The sequence below is a fragment of the Oncorhynchus mykiss genome, chromosome 24 (assembly GCF_013265735.2).
Source record: "Oncorhynchus mykiss isolate Arlee chromosome 24, USDA_OmykA_1.1, whole genome shotgun sequence".
In the NCBI taxonomy this organism is placed as follows: Eukaryota; Metazoa; Chordata; class Actinopteri; order Salmoniformes; family Salmonidae; genus Oncorhynchus; species Oncorhynchus mykiss.
In genome coordinates, this window is record NC_048588.1 from 38,912,003 (window position 1) to 38,923,764 (window position 11,762).

The following is an 11,762-nucleotide window of genomic DNA, read 5'->3' on the forward strand; positions in this document are numbered from 1 at the left end:
CATAGAGAATCTCAATACATATAGAATCTCAATACATATAGAATCTCAATACATATAGAATCTCAATACATATAGAATCTCAATACATATAGAATCTCAATACATATAGAATCTCAATACATATAGAATCTTAATACATAGAGAATCTCAATACATATAGAATCTTAATACATATAGAATCATGATCATATTGTGAGGTCCCTGGCAACTCCAAGCCCTAATGTGTATGGTCGGGAGTGACCACATGACCTGACCAGAAACTCCAAGCCCTAATGTGTATGGTCGGGAGTGACCACATGACCTGACCAGAAACTCCAAGCCCTAATGTGTATGGTCGGGAGTGACCACATGACCTGACCAGAAACTCCATGCCCTAATGACCGTTGGGTCTGATTACCCATGTTCCATTCTCTCCCTCTCTGCCCCCCCCCCCCCCCCCTCTCAGTGGATGATGAGTTTGAGAGTGTTTCCAGCCAGCTCCTGAAGAGAACGCAGGCCATGCTGGATAAATACAGACACCTGCTTTTTGAGGAGTCAACGGTAAGTTATTCATATTATATAACATTATATTACCTTATTATCAACGGTAAGTAATTAATATTATTTTAGGTTATTATCAACGGTAAGTAATTAATATTATTTTAAGTTATTATCAACGGTAAGTAATTAATATTGTTACCTTATTAACAATTTTTTCTCACATTGATCTCAATGGTTCTTGTCCTTCTCCTCCTCCTTGTCCTAAGGTCTGTCTCCTTACTCAGCCCTCCTCCACTGTTCAGTGTGTTCTTTCTCTACCTCCATTAACTGATGTGCTGTGGCGTATTGATTGATTGATTGGCTGGTTGGCTGTGTTCCTGTTGTATGTTTCACAGCGCCTTGGCCCGTCAGCTGAGATGGTAATGATGGACAGGATGTTTATTCAGGAGGAGAAGATCTCTCTGGGACAGGACCGTATCCTCGCCAGGGACAGACCTGGTAATACTATACAGTGTGTGTGTGTATATATATATATGTGTGTGTATATATATATATATATATATATATATATATATATATATATATATATATATATATATATATATATATATATATATATATATATATATATATATATATATATATATATATATATGTATGTGTATATATGTATATGTATATGTGTGTGTGCACAGTTGAAGTCAGAAGTTTACATACACCTTAGCCAAATGTGAAAGACTGAGTTTAAATGCAATTCCTGACATTTAATCCTAGTAAAAAAATTCCCTGTTTTAGGTCAGTTAGGATCACCACTTTATTTTAAGAATGTGAAATGTCAGAATAATAATAGTAGAGAATTATTTATTTCAGCTTTTATTTCTTTCATCACATTCCCAGTGGGTTAGAAGTTTACATACACTCAATTAGTATTTGGTAGCATTGCCTTTAAATTGTTTAACTTGGGTCAAACGTTTCTGGTAGCCTTCCACAAGCTTCCCACAATAAGTTGGGTGAATTTTGGCCCATTCCTCCTGACAGAGCTGGTGTTTGTAGGCCTCCTTGTTCGCACATGCTTTTTTCAGTTCTGCCCACAACTTCCTGACTGATATTTTGAGATGTTGCTTCAATATATCCACATCATTTTCCGTCCTATTTTGTGAAGTGCACCAGTCCCTCCTGCAGCAAAGCACCCCCACAACATGATGCTGCCACCCCCGTGCTTCACGGTTGGGATGGTGTTCTTCAGCTTGCAAGCCTCTCCCCTTTTGTTTTTTTCTCGACTTCAACAGTATATATATAGATATGTAGTTAGAGATATGTATATAGAGATATATAGATATGTAGATGTAGATATGTAGATGTAGATATGTAGATGTAGATATCTATATAGAGATATGTAGATGTAGATATAGATATCTATATAGAGATATGTAGATATAGATATGTAGATGTAGATGTAGATATCTATATAGAGATATGTAGATGTAGATAGATATCTATATAGAGATATGTAGATATAGATATGTAGATGTAGATATGTAGATAAATAGATATGTAGATATAGATATGTAGATATCTATATATAGATATGTAGATATAGATATGTAGAGATATAGATATGTATATATGTAGATATAGATATGTAGATGTAGATATGTAGATATGTAGATATCTATATGTAGATATGTAGATATAGATATGTAGAGATATAGATATGTATATATGTAGATATAGATATGTAGATATCTATATGTAGATATGTAGATATCTATATGTAGATATGTAGATATAGATATGTAGAGATATAGATATGTATATATGTAGATATAGATATGTAGATATCTATATAGAGATATGAATGGATGGATATACACTGCGCGCGTCCATAAGTGTGTGGACACTTGCTTGTCGAACATCTTGTTCCAAAATCATTGGCATTAAAATGAAGTTGGTTCCCTCTGCTGCTATAACAGCCTATTCCATTCTGGGATGGCTTTCCACTATATTTTGGAATATTAATGCAGGGGACTTACTTCCATTCAGCAACATGAGCATTAGTGAGATCGGGCACTGATGTTGGGCGATTAGGCCTGGCTTGCAGTCTGCGTTCCAATTCATCCCAAATGTGTTCGATGGGGTTGAGGTCAGGGCTCTGTGCAGGCCAGTCAAGTTCTTCCACACCAATCTCGACAAACCATTTATTTCTGTATGAACCTGAGTGGCCAGCTGAGGGCTCTCAGAGTGATTCTTGCGTAAAAGACAGGGGTAGTCATTTTTCCTCTCGCTCCTACTGAAAAGCCAGTTGTCCCGGTTGATATATTATCGAATAGATATTTGAAAAACACCTTGAGGATTGATTATAAAAAAAGTTTGCCATGTTTCTGTCGATATTATGGATATAATTTGACATTTTTTTCGGCGTTGTCGTGACCTCTATTTCCGGCGAATTTCTGAACATAATGTGAGAAGCAAACGGAGGAATTTTGGGTATAAAAATAATCTTTATGGAATAAAAGGAACATTTGCTGTCTAACTGGGAGTCTCGTGAGTGAAAACATCCGAAGATCATCAAAGGTAAACGGTAAATTTGATTGCTTTTCTGATTTTCGTGACCAAGCTTCCTGCTGCTAGCTGGACATAATGCTATGCTAGGCTATTGATAAACTTACACAAACGCTTGTCTTGCTTTGGCTGTAAAGCATAATTTCAAAATCTGAGATGACAGGGTGATTTAACAAAAGGCTAAGCTGTGTTTTCATTATATTTCACTTGTGATTTCATGAATATTAATATTTTCTAGTAATATTTTTTGACCGTTGCACTATGCTAATTAGTGTCGTTGATGACAATTCTCCCGGATCCGGGATGGGTAGTTCTTCCGTTCATCTTTCCCCTCGATCTTGACTAGTCTCCCAGTCCTGGCCATTGATAAACATCCCCACAACATGATGCTGCCACCACCATGCTTCACCGTAGGGATGGTTCCAGGTTTCCTCCAGATGTGACGCTTGACATTCAGGCCAAAGAGTTCAATCGTGGTTTCATCAGACCAGAGAATCTTGTTTCTCATGGTCTGAGAGTCTTTAGGTGCCTTTTGGAAAACTTCAAGTGGGCTGTCATGTGCCTTTTACTGAGGAGTGGCTTCCGTCTGGCCACTCTACCATAAAGGCCTGATTGGTGGAATTCTGCAGAGATTGTTTTTTTTCTGGAAGAGTAACTCTAGAGCTCTGTCAGAGTGACCGTCAGGGTCTTGGTCACCTCCCTGACCAAGGCTCTTCTCCCCGATTGCTCAGTTTGGCCGGGCTGCCAGCTATAGAAGAGTCTTGGTGGTTCTAAACTTCTTCCATTTAAGAGTGATGGAGGTCACTGGTTTCTTGGGGACCTTCAATGCTGCAGAAATGTTTTGGTACCCTTCCCCACAATCAGGTCTTGGAGCTCTACGGACAATTCCTTTGACCTCAAGGCTTGGTTTTTGCTCTGACATGCACTGCCAACTGTGGGACCTTATATAGACAGGTGTGTGCCTTTCCAAATCATGTCCAAATCAATTGAATTTACCACAGGTGGACTCCAATCAAGTTGTGGAAACGGGATGCACCTGAGCTCAATTTCCGGTCTCATAGTAAAGGGTTTGACTATTTGTTTTTTTATTCGAAATAAATTTGCAAAAATGTATCTAAACCTGTTTTTGCTTCATCATTATTGGGTATTGTGATGTCATTATTGGGTATTGTGATGTCATTATTGGGTATTGTGATGTCATTATTGGGTATTGTGTGTAGATTGCTGAGGATTCTTTTCATTTAATCCCTTTTAGAATAAGGCTGTAATTTACCAAAATTGATCTGAATTCTTTCCGAGTGGGGAGGGGGGGGGGGTCTATATATGTATTTGACACACACACAGGGATTGACATTTGGGATCGGTGTCCTGCTAGCGTTCCACTACGACAACATCCGGTGAACTTGCAGAGCGCGAAATTCAAAATACAAAAATCGTAATATTAAACATTCATGAAAATACAAGTGTCTTACATCATTTAAAAGCTTAACTTCTTGTTCTTCTCCAACCGCATTGTCAGATTTCAAAAAGGCTTTACGGCGAAAGCATACCTTGATTATCTGAGGACAGCGCCACACATCAAAATACTTTTTCAAACCAGCACAGGCGTCACAAAATCCCAAATAGTGATGAAATAAACCACTTAACTGTGAAGATCTTCCTCTGTTTGCAATCCCAAGGGTCCCAGCTACACAATGAATGGTCGTTTTGTTCGATGAAGTCCCTCTTTATATCCCAAAAAATTTCAGTTTAGTTGGCACAATTGATCTCAGTAATCCACTCGTTCAACATGCATGCAAACGAATCCAACACGTTAACGGTAAAAGTTCGTCCAAACAAGTCAAACGATGATTCAAATTCATCTTCAGGTACTCTTATATCTAAATAAACGATATAATTTAAGACGGAGAATAGTATGTTCAATAGGGAAGTTAAATAATGAAGAGTGCGTCAACAAGACTACTTTTCTAATGAGGGACACCTTGGAAAAACTACAACTACTTATTCATTTTTCAAAAAACAAGCCTGAAACCCTTTCTGAAGACTGTTGACATCTAGTGGAAGCCATAGGAACTGCAGTCCTATTTGTTTTTCCCACAGGCTATCATTGAAAGGGCTTGTGACCTCAAAAAATAAATGTCCGAATGGATTGTCCTTCACAGACATTATTTTAACAGTTTTTTTTTTAATGCTGCTCAATTTTAACAGTCTATCCAATGCTACCAATTACATGCATATCCTAGCTTCTGGGCCTGAGTAACAGGCAGTTTACTTTGGGCACATCATTCATCCGAACTTCTGAACACTCCCCCCGAGCCTTAACTATTGAAGGCACCAATAATTCTGGACCCCAATGTATACCTAACATACCTGTACCTTTATTATATCTAAAAAAGATATAATAATTATATATATATTATATAATATATACTTTACGAAAAATATAAACGCAACAATCTTACAGTTCATTTAAGAAATCAGTCCATTTTTTAATACATTCATTAGGTCCGTATCTATGGATTTTCCATGACTTGGCAGGGGCACAGCCATGGGTGGCTCTTGAAGGGCATAGGCCCACCCCCTGGCTGGGCCTGGCTTCCCAATCAGACTGGCCCACCCCCTGGCTGGGCCTGGCTTCCCAATCAGACTGGCCCACCCCCTGGCTGGGCCTGGCTTCCCAATCAGACTGTCCAATGTGGAGAAATACGTTGTTTTGTGCGTATGGAATATCTCTGGGATCTTTTATTTCAGCTCATGAAACACAGGACCAACACTTTACAATGTTGTGTTTATATTTTAGTTCAGTAGGAATGATTGCGTAGCTTCGCAAGGAAGGAAAAAAGACGGCAGTTGAATAATACAAATACTGCGCTTTTTAATCATTTGTAAACAATAACAAGTGTTAAACAAATCAAAATATATATTTGAGATTCTTCAAAGTAGCCACCCTTTGCCTTGATGACAGCTTTGCACACTCTTGGCATTCTCTCAACCAACTTTCATGAGGTAGTCAACCTGGAATGCATTTCAATGAACAAATGTGCCTTTTTAAAAAGTTAATTTGTGGAATTTCTTTCCTTCTTAATGCGTTTGAGCCAATCAGTTGTGTTGTGAGAAGGTAGGGTTGGTATACAGAAGATAGCCTTATTTGGTAAGAGACCAAGTCCATATTATGGCAAGAACAGCACAAATAAACAACAGCCCATCATTACTTTAAAACATGAAGGTCAGTCAATCCAGAAAATGTCAGGAACTTTGAAAGTTTCTTCGACTGCAGTCCCAAAAACCATCAAGTGCTGTGATGAAACTGGCGCGTATGTCTCTCATGAGGACCGCCACAGTAAAGGAAGACCCAGAGGTACCTCTTCTGCGATATGATGAAACTGGCGCGTATGAGGACCGCCACAGGAAAGGAAGACCCAGAGGTACCTCTTCTGCGATATGATGAAACTGTCTCTCATGAGGAACCCACAGGAAAGGAAGACCCAGAGTTACCTCTGCTGCAGAGGATAAGTTCATTAGAGTTACCAGCCTCGGAAATCGGCAATTAACTGCACCTCAAAAATTACAGGTTCCAACCTCTGTGTCTTTGAGAGACGCAGAGTAGGTGAACAGATGATCTCTGCATGTGTGGGGGTGCTTGGCTGGTGGCACTGTCAGTGATTTATTTAGAATTCAAGGCACACATAACCAGAATGGTTACCACAGTATTCTGCAGCGATACACCATCCCATCTGGTTTGGGCTTAGTGGGACTATCCATTTGTTTTTCAACAGGACTCTGACCCAACACAACTCCAGGCTGTGTAAGGACAATTTGACCAAGAGGAGAGTGATGGAGTTCTGCATCAGATGACCTGGCCTCCACAATCACCCGACCTCAACCCATTTGAGATGGTTTGGGATGAATCGGAATGCGGAGTGAAGGAAAAGCAGCCAACAAGTGCTCAGCGTATGTGGGAACTCCTTCAAGACTGTTGGAAAAGCATTCCAGGTGAAGCTGGTTGAGAGAATGCCAAGAGTTTGCAAAGCTGTCATGAAGTCATCAAGGGTGGCTACTTTGAAGAATCTCAAATGTAAAAAATATATTTTATAATGCTCATAAAATATATTTTGATGTGTTTAATATTTATTTTGTTACTACATTATTCCATATGTGTTATTTCATAGTTTTGATTTCTTCACTATTATTCTACAATGTAGAAAACAGTCAAAATAAAGAAAAACCCTTGAATGAGTAGGTGTTCTAAAACCCTTGAATGAGTAGGTGTTCTAGAACCCTTGAATGAGTAGGTGTTCTAGAACCCTTGAATGAGTAGGTGTTCTAGAACCCTTGAATGAGTAGGTGTTCTAGAACCCTTGAATGAGTAGGTGTTCTAGAACCCTTGAATGAGTAGGTGTTCTAGAACCCTTGAATGAGTAGGTGTTCTAAAACCCTTGAATGAGTAGGTGTTCTAGAACCCTTGAATGAGTAGGTGTTCTAGAACCCTTGAATGAGTAGGTGTTCTAGAACCCTTGAATGAGTAGGTGTTCTAGAACCCTTGAATGAGTAGGTGTTCTAAAACCCTTGAATGAGTAGGTGTTCTAGAACCCTTGAATGAGTAGGTGTTCTAGAACCCTTGAATGAGTAGGTGTTCTAGAACCCTTGAATGAGTAGGTGTTCTAGAACCCTTGAATGAGTAGGTGTTCTAAAACTTTTCAGTGTGGATCTTCTTTTTTTTTTCATTATTATTTTAACCTTTATTTAACGAGGCAAGTCAGTTAAGAACAAATTCTAATTTTCATTGACGGCCTAGGAACAGTGGGTTAACTGGTCTAGGAACAGTGGGTTAACTGGTCTAGGAACAGTGGGTTAACTGGTCTAGGAACAGTGGGTTAACTGGTCTAGGAACAGTGGGTTAACTGGTCTAGGAACAGTGGGTTAACTGGTCTAGGAACAGTGGGTTAACTGGCCTAGGAACAGTGGGGTTAACTGGTCTAGGAACAGTGGGTTAACTGGCCTAGGAACAGTGGGTTAACTGGTCTAGGAACAGTGGGTTAACTGGTCTAGGAACAGTGGGTTAACTGGTCTAGGAACAGTGGGTTAACTGGTCTAGGAACAGTGGGGTTAACTGGTCTAGGAACAGTGGGTTAACTGGTCTAGGAACAGTGGGTTAACTGGTCTAGGAACAGTGGGTTAACTGGTCTAGGAACAGTGGGTTAACTGGTCTAGGAACAGTGGGTTAACTGGTCTAGGAACAGTGGGTTAACTGGTCTAGGAACAGTGGGTTAACTGGTCTAGGAACAGTGGGTTAACTGGCCTAGGAACAGTGGGTTAACTGGTCTAGGAACAGTGGGTTAACTGGTCTAGGAACAGTGGGGTTAACTGGTCTAGGAACAGTGGGTTAACTGGTCTAGGAACAGTGGGTTAACTGGTCTAGGAACAGTGGGTTAACTGGCCTAGGAACAGTGGGTTAACTGGTCTAGGAACAGTGGGTTAACTGGTCTAGGAACAGTGGGGATAACTGGTCTAGGAACAGTGGGTTAACTGGTCTAGGAACAGTGGGTTAACTGGTCTAGGAACAGTGGGTTTAACTGGTCTAGGAACAGTGGGTTAACTGGTCTAGGAACAGTGGGTTAACTGGTCTAGGAACAGTGGGTTAACTGGTCTAGGAACAGTGGGGTTAACTGGTCTAGGAACAGTGGGTTAACTGGTCTAGGAACAGTGGGTTAACTGGTCTAGGAACAGTGGGGTTAACTGGTCTAGGAACAGTGGGTTAACTGGTCTAGGAACAGTGGGTTAACTGGTCTAGGAACAGTGGGGTTAACTGGTCTAGGAACAGTGGGTTAACTGGTCTAGGAACAGTGGGTTAACTGGTCTAGGAACAGTGGGGTTAACTGGTCTAGGAACAGTGGGTTAACTGGTCTAGGAACAGTGGGTTAACTGGTCTAGGAACAGTGGGTTAACTGGTCTAGGAACAGTGGGTTAACTGGTCTAGGAACAGTGGGTTAACTGGTCTAGGAACAGTGGGTTAACTGGTCTAGGAACAGTGGGTTAACTGGTCTAGGAACAGTGGGTTAACTGGTCTAGGAACAGTGGGTTAACTGGTCTAGGAACAGTGGGGTTAACTGGTCTAGGAACAGTGGGTTAACTGGTCTAGGAACAGTGGGTTAACTGGTCTAGGAACAGTGGGTTAACTGGTCTAGGAACAGTGGGTTAACTGGCCTAGGAACAGTGGGTTAACTGGTCTAGGAACAGTGGGGTTAACTGGTCTAGGAACAGTGGGTTAACTGGTCTAGGAACAGTGGGTTAACTGGTCTAGGAACAGTGGGTTAACTGGTCTAGGAACAGTGGGTTAACTGGTCTAGGAACAGTGGGTTAACTGGCCTAGGAACAGTGGGTTAACTGGTCTAGGAACAGTGGGGTTAACTGGTCTAGGAACAATGGGGTTAACTGGTCTAGGAACAATGGGGTTAACTGGTCTAGGAACAATGGGGTTAACTGGTCTAGGAACAGTGGGGTTAACTGGTCTAGGAACAGTGGGTTAACTGGTCTAGGAACAGTGGGGTTAACTGGTCTAGGAACAGTGGGTTAACTGGTCTAGGAACAGTGGGGTTAACTGGTCTAGGAACAGTGGGTTAACTGGTCTAGGAACAGTGGGTTAACTGGTCTAGGAACAGTGGGCTAACTGGCCTAGGAACAGTGGGCTAACTGGTCTAGGAACAGTGGGGTTAACTGGTCTAGGAACAGTGGGTTAACTGGTCTAGGAACAGTGGGTTAACTGGTCTAGGAACAGTGGGTTAACTGGTCTAGGAACAGTGGGTTAACTGGTCTAGGAACAGTGGGGTTAACTGGTCTAGGAACAGTGGGGTTAACTGGTCTAGGAACAGTGGGGTTAACTGGTCTAGGAACAGTGGGGTTAACTGGTCTAGGAACAGTGGGTTAACTGGTCTAGGAACAGTGGGTTAACTGGTCTAGGAACAGTGGGTTAACTGGTCTAGGAACAGTGGGTTAACTGGTCTAGGAACAGTGGGTTAACTGGTCTAGGAACAGTGGGGTTAACTGGTCTAGGAACAGTGGGTTAACTGGTCTAGGAACAGTGGGGTTAACTGGTCTAGGAACAGTGGGGTTAACTGGTCTAGGAACAGTGGGTTAACTGGTCTAGGAACAGTGGGTTAACTGCCTGTTCAGGGGCAGAACGACAGATTTGTACCTTGTCGGCTGAACTTTCGGTTACTAGTCCAACGCTCTAACCACTCGGCTACCCTACAGTGCATATGGAAAGTATTCATGTTTAATGGTTTCAACGAGGCCAGAGAATCTTGTTTCTCATGTTCAGAGACTCCTTTAGGTGCCTTTTATGGGGTATTGTGGATGTGTTTTATCACTTATCATGGATGTGTTATCCCTGGTGGATGTGTTATCCCTGGTGGATGTGTTATCCCTGGTGGATGTGTTATCCCCTGGTGGATGTGTTATCCCCTGGTGGATGTGTTATCCCCTGGTGGATGTGTTATCCCCTGGTGGATGTGTTATCCCCTGGTGGATGTGTTATCCCTGGTGGATGTGTTATCCCCTGGTGGATGTGTTATCCCTGGTGGATGTGTTATCCCCTGGTGGATGTGTTATCCCCTGGCCAGTGTCTTGGTGGATGTGTTATCCCCTGGTGGATGTGTTATCCCCTGGCCAGTGTCCTGGTGGATGTGTTATCCCCTGGCCAGTGTCCTGGTGGATGTGTTATCCCCTGGCCAGTGTTTTGGTGGATGTGTTATCCCCTGGTGGGTGTGTTATCCCTGGTGGAGGTGTTATCCCCTGGTGGATGTGTTATCCCCTGGTGGATGTGTTATCCCCTGGTGGATGTGTTATCCCCTGGTGGATGTGTTATCCCCTGGTGGGTGTGTTATCCCTGGTGGGTGTGTTATCCCTGGTGGGTGTGTTATCCCTGGTGGGTGTGTTATCCCTGGTGGGTGTGTTATCCCTGGTGGATGTGTTATCCCTGGTGGATGTGTTATCCCCTGGCCAGTGTCTTGGTGGATGTGTTATCCCCTGGCCAGTGTCTTGGTGGATGTGTTATCCCCTGGCCAGTGTCCTGGTGGATGTGTTATCCCTGGTGGATGTGTTATCCCCTGGCCAGTGTCTTGGTGGATGTGTTATCCCCTGGTGGATGTGTTATCCCCTGGCCAGTGTCTTGGTGGATGTGTTATCCCCTGGCCAGTGTCTTGGTGGATGTGTTATCCCCTGGCCAGTGTCCTGGTGGATGTGGTATCCCTGGTGGGTGTGTTATCCCCTGGCCAGAGTCCTGGTGGATGTGGTATCCCTGGTGGGTGTGTTATCCCCTGGCCAGAGTCCTGGTGGATGTGTTATCCCCTTGCCAGTGTCCTGGTGGATGTGTTATCCCCTGGTGGGTGTGTTATACCCTGGTGGATGTGTTATCCCTGGTGGGTGTGTTATCCCCTTGCCAGTGTCCTGGTGGATGTGTTATCCCCTGGTGGGTGTGTTATACCCTGGTGGATGTGTTACCCCTGGTGGATGTGTTATCCCCTGGCCAGTGTCTTGGTGGATGTGTTATCCCCTGGTGGATGTGTTATCCCCTGGCCAGTGTCCTGGTGGATGTGTTATCCCCTGGCCAGTGTCCTGGTGGATGTGTTATCCCCTGGCCAGTGTTTTGGTGGATGTGTTATCCCCTGGTGGGTGTGTTATCCCCTGGTGGATGTGTTATCCCCTGGTGGATGTGTTATCCC

At 42.7% G+C, this 11,762-nt stretch overlaps 1 protein-coding gene across 8 annotated transcripts in view; it reads left to right on the top strand.

Annotated features, from left to right (window-relative positions):
- The window catches only part of bicra (BRD4 interacting chromatin remodeling complex associated protein), an 87,094-nt gene that overhangs the window by 66,521 nt on the left and 8,811 nt on the right, over positions 1 to 11,762 (top strand). For all 8 annotated transcript variants that reach the window (XR_005039434.1, XR_005039435.1, XM_036962171.1 and 5 more), the window contains 2 exons: positions 446 to 540; positions 876 to 978. Coding sequence is in view for 6 of the 8 variants with exons in the window: in XM_036962171.1 (XP_036818066.1) it covers positions 446 to 540; positions 876 to 978 (198 nt within the window). In the remaining 2 variants the exon portion in view is untranslated. The remainder of the gene's footprint in view (positions 1 to 445; positions 541 to 875; positions 979 to 11,762) is intronic.